General features: G+C 48.5%; 1 protein-coding gene across 1 annotated transcript; it reads left to right on the forward strand.

Annotated features, from left to right (window-relative positions):
- Positions 1-1,064: 1,064 nt before the first annotated feature.
- Positions 1,065-8,752, forward strand: LOC119237494 (cytoplasmic 60S subunit biogenesis factor ZNF622-like). Its single transcript, XM_037501515.2, has 3 exons — positions 1,065-1,601; positions 7,119-7,262; positions 8,167-8,752. The coding sequence occupies exons 1-3, from the start codon at positions 1,469-1,471 to the stop codon at positions 8,292-8,294; spliced, it is 405 nt and encodes a 134-aa protein (XP_037357412.1). The 5' UTR covers positions 1,065-1,468; the 3' UTR covers positions 8,295-8,752.
- The last annotated feature ends 1,277 nt before the right edge of the window (positions 8,753-10,029 follow it).

The following is a 10,029-nucleotide window of genomic DNA, read 5'->3' on the forward strand; positions in this document are numbered from 1 at the left end:
CATAAATTCTCGGTTCCCAGAATCCCAAGCTTAGACTCCCTCATTATACTCTCCTGCCTATAGTGCATTTGTTACAATTGATGAACCTGTATACACTTAATCCTATCACCCAAACTCCATCATATATACTCCATCAAGAGATGACAGGTGGATGGTGTCTGTTCTGTGGGTTTGGACAGGTGTATAATGATGTGTATCCACCTTTGTAGTCTCATGCAGATTAGTTTCATTACCCTAAGGCTCCCCTGTGCTCTGTCTCGTGATCACGCCCTTCCTCCACCCCAGTCCCTGGTAACCACTGATCTTTTCACTGACTTTTCTGTTTCCATATTTTGCCTTTTCTAGAATGTCATCTAGTTAAAGTAATACAGTATGTAGCCCTTTTCAGACTGGTTCTTGATAACTCAGTCCTTTTTGGTTTGAAAAATATTCATTTACCCGTTCACCTACTGAAGGCCATCTTGGTTGCTTGCACATGTGGGCAGTTAATGACTAAAACTCTTCTAAACATTTATGTTCAGATTTTTGTGTGGACTTTGGTCATCCTAATTGGGGGTAAGTGGTAGCTCATTGTTTAATTTTCATTTCTCTGATGAAATATAACGTGGAACATCTTTTGCAGTGCTTATTTCTCATCTGTGTGCCGGTTAAGGTGGTTGACCCACTTCTTAGGATTGTTTGGTTTCTTACTGAGTTTTAAGATTTCATTATATATTTTGGATAACAGTCTTTTATCATATGTGTTTTCTATACATATTTTTTTCCAGTCAGTGACTTGTCTTTTAATTTTCTTCACATTGTTTTTTTACAGAGCAGACGTTCTTTATTTTATTTTTTATTTTTTTAAAGATTTATTTTTTAATGCATACAAGAGTTGGGGTACAGGCCAGAGATGCAGGGGAGTGAGAGGATCCACCAGAGACAGAGTGGGGAACGGAACAGGCAGACTGACCGAAGTACACTGCTGAGGGGAGCAGTGGGCAAGCCAGGAGAGGTCTGCTGCGCCATGTGGGCTGCTCCCTGGCCGGCCAGGGATCGAACTCGTGCCGCAGAAGCTGCGGATTTCTTCATAGTGTGGTGCTTAACCCTTTGCGCCACCAGGGAGGCCCCATTCTTAATTTTAATGAAGTCCAGCTTGTTGGTTATTTCTTTCATGGGTTATGCCTTTGGTGTCATGCTAAAAAATTTACCACTTGAACCACACCTAAGTCATGTAGGTTGTCTCCTTTGTTACCGTAGAGTTTTTACAAAGTTGTGTTACATTTATGCCTGCGATTCATTTTTAGTTCATAGACCATTTGTACACTTTCATACAGAGAAAATGCCACAAAGTTGTTGTCGCTCCAAAACTTTCAGTTTGTAATCTCTGCTGCTGTTCCTCCTTGCACTCCCCACTTAAGTGGGTGGTGGGTTTTCCACATTGGGAAGCACGATTTTTGCGTGTCAGTTAAATTTGAGGTGTTTATTAATGATTTTTCATTGCTACAGGAGTAGCTATCCAGACCATAAGGAAGGCGAGGACCCTGATGAGACTGAGGAATTATCCTCAGAAAAGCCCCTGGAATATGATGATGAAACCATGGAGTTAATTCTGCCTTCTGGTAAGTTCCCTTTTCAAATAGTTCAATGCCAGTGAGATTATCGAAGAGGCATGTTCCTATCAGTCCCTTCCATCCAGACAGAACATAAACAAGTTTGCTTTGATTAGTCATTTCTTTTCAAATACGTAGACCTTTTCTTTATTTTCTTGGCCCCATCTAGGTTTTTCTTGTTTATCTGACCTTTGAATTTTAATTCTTTGATTATTCTTGGTTCCGCATGTTGCTCAGACTTGCAAATGGTAACCTGGCCTGGGTGTATCTGACTGAGTAGAGCCTGGTTTGCCTGTGTGTTCTGGCTATTGGAGAGGCTTTGAGTTTGAATTCTGCCTTCCGTTTTGGGGTGCAGGATTCCTGTTGGTGAGGATTTAATCCAGGTGTGAAGAGGAGGCATAAATATGAGAAGCAGCACTATTGTCTATGATCTTATGATCAGCTGATAAAACAGGAGCAGCCGTGGAAACGTGTGAGAAGGCGGGGAGGTAATGGTAGAGACAAGGTCCTCCTTGTACTACCTGCACCTACTGAGGAGTCCATGTGTCTGGGCAGATGTGTCTCGTTAAGTTTGCTTCCTTAACTGTGGAATAAGATCCCACAGGGCTTGTAGGGATGAGCCCTGTAAGGCAGCATGTTAGCATGACTGTCGCCGGCCTCGTTCACATCTGCCTTTGCATGTTATAAAAGTGCATGCCCGTGAGTGTTTGTACGTAAGAAATTTGGTCTGTTTGAGAGAAATTTTCATCTGGACTTAACAGTTTTGAAACTTAAAAAAAAAAAGGCTCTGTAGCTATCTAAAAGACATATTAGGGGACTGCATTTTCCAAGATTAGCCAAAGCCAAAACTGGGTTTCTTCTTAGGATACTCCTCTTCCTCTCCTGCCTTCAGATGATTACTAAATGCAGCTCCTAAATTGCTTTTAATATATTTTTTGTTTTTCCCATTTGTCTGTGTCACCTGTCATCTTCCTGTCTGGCCATGCCCAGTCTGTTTTCCTCCTGACAACTAGAACATTCTTTATAAAATCATCAGGAGTTTATTTTTTTGACCATCCCCTGGGAGTTCTCCATGGAGAGGCTTTGTCTTTAGGGAAGCTGAGTTTTGCAGCTGCTGCTCCCCTGGGCTGTTCCTTCACCACCGTGGTGGTTTCTTCCTCTGGGCTTTGCGCTTGCGTTGCCTCTTGTCTTCTCTCAGTGAAGACTCAGCTTGGGTGTGTGACCCCGGAAGCCTTTCTCAGCTCGGATTCTGTCCTAGTAGCAAGAGTCTCCCGTGCCCCAGGACTTCCGCAGGCCTTGTGACATCCCTCACCCTCGTGTGCAGGTGTTGCCTTGCTTGCCTGTCCTCCCCTTTACGCTTGAAAACATAGACTGCTTCTTGCTCTCAGCACAGGATCTGAAAACATTCAGGAGCCAAAAAAATATTTCTTGGCTGAGGGATCGAGAGGGTGAAGGTGACTTTTAAAAGGCAAGATTGATTCCCTTGGGCCGCTGTGGTGCAGGACAGATGAGCAGAGCTCCTCTGGTCACGAAGCGGCCTCGGGGCTCAGCGCTGCACTTGCTGTCCGCGGTAGCATGGCGTGTCGCTGTGTGTCACACCATGAGGTCGAAGAAGAAAGTGGCCTGACAATAGCTTGAAGTCTGGGATTCCTTGCTCACGCTGCTGGTCTTCTTGCTGAGTCATGTTATTTTAAAGTATTCGGACATAGACTTAGAGGTGAAGTAGCTGGTTGGTTGTAGGACTGCGTCAAAACGCTTGGGAAAAACCTCGACGCGGCCGGGTACTGCCTCACCCAGCATTCTTAACTAGACTGGCACAGTTTTTTGCCCTGTGCAGTATGTGAATTTCCTGGGTAAATGTCGTAACTACTTCAAGTTACCTGTGTGTCTATACACATTTCTTTTTTTTTAAGATTTATGTATACAAGAGCTGGGGTACAGGCCAGAGCTTGAGGGGTGAGAGGATTCACCAGAGACAGAGTGGGGAGCAGAACAGGCAGATCCACTGAAATACACAGCTGAGGGGAGCAGCGGGCGAGACAGGAGAGGTCTGCTGCTCCATGTGGGTTGCTTCCTGGCCGGCTGGGGATCGGACAGCTTCATAGGTTGTGTCTTAACCTCTTGCACCACCAGGGAGGCCCCATATACATTTTCTGACTATTGTGTGGTAGAGGCCTTTTCTCTGGGGAGAAACTGTGGTTTCTTAAAGCATCTGTGACCTGCAGAAGAGTAAGAGCCCTAATAAAAGCATCTAAATATACATCATTTGCTGCCTTGATGGGTCTTTACAGATGACTGAATGCTGAGACCTTATAATAGGATTGGTTTAAATAGCAACAAAGCATAGTTTTCTTTCTTTTTTCCCCAGCGTGAGCTTTTTATTTGTGAAAAACCACCATTATTCTTGAAATCCGCCCTCTCCCTCCCAACCCTTGCTCCCACCTCCCACCTTTTTCCCCTCTGGTAACCTCAGTTCTGTTGTCAGTGTCACTGGTTGGTTTTCATTTTGTTTGGGTTGGTTTTTAATTTATTTTTAATGTAGATGAAATCATCCCATATCTGTCTTTCTCTTTTGACTTACTTGACCTCACATAATCTATTGTTCCTTTCAATTTTCTGCATATGCCAAAATTTCATCTTTTTTTAGATTCATTTTTACTTATGCATACAAGAACTGGGGTACAGGCCAGAGGTCTGGAAGATGAGAGGGTTCACCAGAGACAGAGTGGGGAGCAGAACAGGCAGATCTACTGAAATGCACTGTTGAGGGGAACAGCGGGAGAGACAGGAGAGGTCTGCTGTGCCATGTGGGTCAGCTCCCTGTGACAAACTAATGCCGCAGTGGCTGCTGATAGCTTCATAGTGCTGAGTCTTAACCCATTGTGCCACCAGGGAGGCCCCTTTTTTTCATAGCTCAGAAGGAAAGCTTTCTTAACATATCACAACCCGCCAGTATTCTGAAACTTCTTACTAGATGCTACAGTGCTGGAAATGTGACCCAGTGTTTGCCGTCTCATTGAAGGGCAAGCCTCCTTCAATCAGTCTGATTGCAGGGAGACCTGACAGCTTATAGGCCATTTGTCTCCTCCCGTGTCTCAATACTGGTTTGGGGAGTTTTGCAGTGAACTGGGAAGATGGGAGATCTCTGCATAAACACAGTAGAAGCGTGAAGTGGTGTCCAGCAGCGGATTTACTCACTGGTTACCTCTTTGGACAATTTTACCTGTCCAGCGCCACTTCAGTTTTGCAGTGGAGTGATTGCGTTGCCAGGGATGTTAGCATGAAGCTATTTGAGATGGTTTCAAATGTGGAGAACTTAGTAATATTCCATCCACTGTGCCCACTTTAGTCAGCTTTAATTTGTTCCAAAATCAGTGGTGGTTCCTTAAATCTATCCATACTTGAGAACCTAGATGACCCCAGAGCAGTGACAGCGATGATCCAGAAGAGGGCGCTGTGAGCATTTGTTTTGATGACTGGTCAGGCGGGTTCCCTGAGTTTCACTTCAATGCTCTTCAGCTGCTGTGGATAAGTTCGTGGGAAAAACACGTCCATTTCGCCAGGTGAAACTGCTGGTGGATCTGGGAGAGAGACATAGTTTATCTTCGTAGGAAAATTACAGTTGGAAATTTTTCTTTCCCACTGTCTGATGACATCGCGTGTGAGGCTGTTGGCTGAGCAGAGCTGGGCAGTTCCGTGAGCTTGTGCTGCCGGGTCAGGCAGGCGTGGCTCGCTCAGACAGAGAGCTCCACCTGCTATTTATTGCCTAGTCACACTGTTCTAAAAATACTTTTCCTTGATGAGGGCCTTCCAGTGAGCTGTACTTTACATATTATACTTGATGCTTAATGTCAGGTGCTGTCACTGACCCAGGGTAGGCTGGCTCTGGGCACGGCTGTTTTTACTGCCCACCCTTCCATCCCCCAAGGCTGTTAGAAACCTTGGCACTGAGTAGTGAAACCTTTTCAAGGATATTTTGTTTGTTTGTTTTTAAAGATTTATTTAATTTATGCGTACAAGATTTGGGGTGTTGGCCAGAGGTGTGGGAGGGTGAGAGGATCCACCAGAGACAGAGTGGGGAGCAGAACAGGCAGACTGACTGAAATACCCTGCTGAGGGGAGCAGCGGGCAAGACAGGAGAGGTCTGCTGCGCCATGTGGGTATCTCCTTGGCCAGGGATCAAACTCATGTACAGTGGCTGGAGATAGCTTGATAGTGCTGAGATTTTAACCCCTGTGCCACTAGAGAGGCCCTTTTCAAGGATGTTTTTAAAAGCCAGCCTTCAACAGTATGTATTTCCAAATGCTGCTTAAGAAGATAAATATATTGATTTATATGTAATTGACTGGCATTATCATTTAATGATTTTTGAGGTAACTATCGCAAACCTGCAGCACCCGGCCCTAACATTACAAGTAGAAAGTCACAGTAGACAGGGGCAGATCTGCCTGCTAGAGCCTCCTCCTAAACTTGATCTTAGCCGTTACCTGTACTTGCTTTTGTGGGCGGGAGCTTGTTAATGCTAAGCAACCAGTCAGCTTCAGGGAAAAACATGTTTTCCCCTGTTGGTGTCCTCAGGCCTTGTCATCTGTGAACCAGAAGCTTCTGTTTGTCACTTCTGGAGTCTGATCACAGCACGAACACCTAGAAGTAACTACTTTTCTGTGTCCAGGTAGTCAGCAAACTTTTCCGTTCCCTGCAGTGCAGTGCAGATCCCGGCCCGGCCCACTGTCCCGGGGAAGGACCAGTGATGACTCACTTCAGGCAGATAGCATCGTGGCACACGTAGCGTGACAGCTGCTGCTGCATCAGCCCCAGCAGTCCAGACAATGTGGCTTAGTCATCTTTTAAAGTTCCAGTTCAGCGGTGCTTCCCCGCACAGAGAGCAAGAGGGCGGCTCAGCCTCAGCACCGTGGGCCTCTCGGGCCAGGTAATCCTCCATCTTGGGGGTCTGGCTGCGCTCGGGAGGTTGGCAGCGTCCCTGGCCTCTCCCCGCTCTGCGCCAGTAGCCTCGGAGCTCCAGTAACGAGATGTGTCTCCAGTCAGGGCCATGTACCCGCGGGGGTAAAGGCGCTTGGATTTGAGGACCGTTGCCACAGAAATTTAAGCGAAGGTGGATTGATTTCTGTCCCAGACCAACTGTGACTCCAAGACATAAACATCAGGATCGCTCTCTATGCTTAATCCCCTTTGTATTAAAAAAAATAAAGTGCAGACCCCTTACCTCCTTGGGCCCTATGTGGGCACTGCTGTGAACTTCTATGAGGCATATTGCATTTAAGTACTGAGTTTTCACTTAACAGTGGCTTGCTGTTCTCTTTTTAAATCACTTTCTTCTTAGGCTTTTTTTTTTTTTTTTTTTTTTTTTTTAAAAGGCTCGCTCTGATCCTCCTCCAGCAGGTAGTGTACTGTTCCTACTCCCAGCTAGAGATCTGTACAGGTCTGGTTTGGAAAGCCCATTCTGTGTACCTCTGCCTTGAAAAACTATCCAAGTCCATGTTTGAATATTGCTCTTTGGCAAAACAGGTGCCAGAGTGGGTCACCGCTCCTTGATGCGATACTACAAGCAGCGGTTTGGCGTATCCAGAGCCGTGGCCGTCGCTAGGAATCAGAAGGCCGTGGGCCGGGTGCTGCGGCAGTACAGAGCTCTGGGGTGGACCGGCAGCACAGGTACGTCGACGCTCGCAACCCTGGGGCAGCCGGGTATTGCAGGTATTGCAGGCTGGGGGGACGTCGCTTCCGTTTATGTCACCCTCGCAGGCCTTCTGTAGGGCAAGCATTGGCCGCAAGGCCCCGTTACCGCTGGACACGGTTACGCGAGCCCGGAGCTCCATGGTGTACGGACTTCACGTTTCTGGTGCTCTCTGAAACTGCATATACACTAGTAACTTTCTAGAAGGGAATAGTTACAAAAATAATTATTTTGTAATTGTCAAAGGGAGAGATTACAGAGGAGTTAGAGTGTCCTTCTGGCACTGGACTGTGGAGTCAAATGTAGCTTCTCTGATGCCCTCATTAGATGAGTAAGTGGGTGCGATTCCATTAATCTCAGCACGTTGTTTCCACATTTGTAAGATGAGAAAGATGATGGGCCCTGCCTTCGGGAGTCCTGGGGGCCAGGGTCATCCAGCAGGTGTTCTAGAGCCCCTGCCCTAGTAAAGGCCGTGATTTTCCCACAGCGAACAGAGAGGAGTAAAGTGGGCATCGACACTGTTGAGCTCTGAAACCCCATCAGAGTAAAATAATTTCAGTGTGTTCTGGAGTATCTGCATATGAAACTCACCGTTCCTGCGTGTGGGCCGGACAAGCCCCAAGTCCCGCAGACACTGACTTGGTCTTGTCTGCCTGCCGTGCGCGGTCTGCCTCTGCCCCGTACATCCTTGGAGCTTAGACACCCTTTACGGGTGGTGAAAACTGCATAGAAACGTGTGCAGGGAGGAAAGTTCTGGTATGCAGACGTGGGACCCAAGGCCCCCTGGACAGAGACCCCAGGTTAACAGCTCTTTACATATGAGACGCAAACTGAGACTCACGGGTCACCCCCTTGCCTGGTCTCTCGCCCCCTTGGCCACAGGGGCGGCGCTGATGCGAGAGCGGGACATGCAGTACGTGCAGAGGATGAAGTCCAAGTGGATGCTGAGGACGGGCATGAAGAACAACGCCACCAAGCAGATGCACTTCAGGGCCCAAGTGCGATTCTGAGGCCCAGAGAGGAGTGCGCTGCCACCCACCTCCACGAGTCCTGGCCCGAGTTTGGTGGGTGCTGGACTGTGCACTGGCCTGTGCCTGCTTCTCGCCCTCGTCGTCGTGATCGGTCTGACTAATAATAAAAGTCGGGATCGTGCTGGCATTGAGGTGTTGTTATTGGGCAGGGTCTAGAGCTGTTTCTGCAGAGTGAGAGATGTACCCACCAGACCCCAGGCCCTGCGCTGCCAGCGGGCAGTTGCTTTACTGTTGTCCGAACATCATGGAAACTTGTCTCTGGTGAGCTCCCTGTACCCTTCAGGAGAACTTACTCCTTGGGGCACTGGGGCTTGCCTCAGGAGGCTTTAAGCTTAGGCAGGAGCAAGGTTGAAAGTCAATCCTGGGTGGATCACAGCGCAGGATCTGGGGGAAGGTCTGGGCCCAGGGAAAGCGCGTCTGTCACCTTCTGGGAGCCCAATTTTGAGTGGGGCCACCCAGGGCAGTGCTTTGCACCCTCCAGTGCTGTCTTTACCTGAGAGGTTGGTTCAGGAAGAAAGTCAAAGTCAAATGTTGAGCTCTCCTCTTAGAAACAAAAATGACCTCGGGGTCAAGTTTGGGGAGATTCTGTTTAGGCGGTTTGGGGGAGGACATGCTGGAAATGAAGTTCAAATCCCCTGAGTTACTTTTCTGGGAAGTGGGCACTGAGTTCCCTTTCTGGGAAAGGTAACTTTGGGAAAGTGACTTGGTTCTTAGAATCTGTGAAACAGCGTTTATTCCCACACAGCCTGTGGGGGTTGAATCTGCCAAAGGCCCCGTGACTCAGTCAGCCCCTAGCACAGCCCCCCAACATGAGGAGGGTGTGCTCTGCCCTCCTGTGAGTCTGAGGAGGGGCTCCCGGAGGCCAGGGAAAGCTCCCCTGCTCGGTCTCACTTGGAGATGCTTCTCTCTCTTCAAACTTGGGATTCCGAGGTGAGTTCTGTCCCCTCAGCACACAAGTTCATCCTGTGCCATCCATAGTGGGTGTCCCTGCATCCCACACGAGGGCCCCTCCTGGGTGGCACCCCTTTACATCTGTCCTGGGGAGATGTCGCAGGTGGTGATCTGAAGACCTAGCAAAGGCACGTGAAGTTGTGCTTCAGCTCTCGCCGGTTTTCACTGGACACACTTGGCCCACCTCCGACAGTGTGAGGCCACAGGGCACGTCTCCTGCTCGGTGCTTCCCTCTCTGCAGCCAAAGCCACCCAGCACCATGTGTGCTGCGCTGTGTGAGGCCCTGGGATTCTGGGCCCTCGTCACTGGCAGGGGCCTGGGCACAATGGCGGTGCCCACCCACTGTCTCCTCACTGTCTCCAGGCTTGGGAGGTGCCTTCTTAGCTGCGATTTGTGATTTGTGGGAGGGCCCATCGTCTTGCTCCTAGCCACATAGCTTTATCAAATTCAGTTTATTTACTTCTCTGGAGTGAAATTCTCTTTGGGAGGGCGGGCAAAGAGAAAGATTGAAACCTCACCTCCTGACACGGAAACATGCCATGCAAACGCCCGACAATGGAACTTCTTCCCGGGGCACTTGGTGTGGAAAGTGTGGAATGTCTCTCTGAGACGTGTTTCCTTTGGGTTCCCGCTTGCCACACCCCTTGTCCTCTGTAGCTCGGTGAGGTAGTCTGGGACCCGTCACCCCACGGCGCTATGTTGTTGGGTCTCCCCGTGTGATTCTTGTGCAGCTCCCTGCTCATTGCCTGGCATCCCTCACCTT

This window comes from Talpa occidentalis, unplaced genomic scaffold (genome assembly GCF_014898055.3).
Source record: "Talpa occidentalis isolate TD23 unplaced genomic scaffold, MPIMG_talOcc4v2.1 talOcc4.960, whole genome shotgun sequence".
In the NCBI taxonomy this organism is placed as follows: domain Eukaryota; kingdom Metazoa; phylum Chordata; class Mammalia; order Eulipotyphla; family Talpidae; genus Talpa; species Talpa occidentalis.

Excerpts from the sequence above, each read along its gene's own strand:
- LOC119237494 (XM_037501515.2), top strand. The coding sequence starts at position 1,469 with ATGATTTTTCATTGCTACAGGAGTAGCTATCCAGACCATAAGGAAGGC. Across the intron at positions 1,602-7,118 it reads GGAGTTAATTCTGCCTTCTG|GTGCCAGAGTGGGTCACCGC; the intron begins GTAAGTTCCCTT and ends TTGGCAAAACAG. Across the intron at positions 7,263-8,166 it reads GGGGTGGACCGGCAGCACAG|GGGCGGCGCTGATGCGAGAG; the intron begins GTACGTCGACGC and ends CCTTGGCCACAG.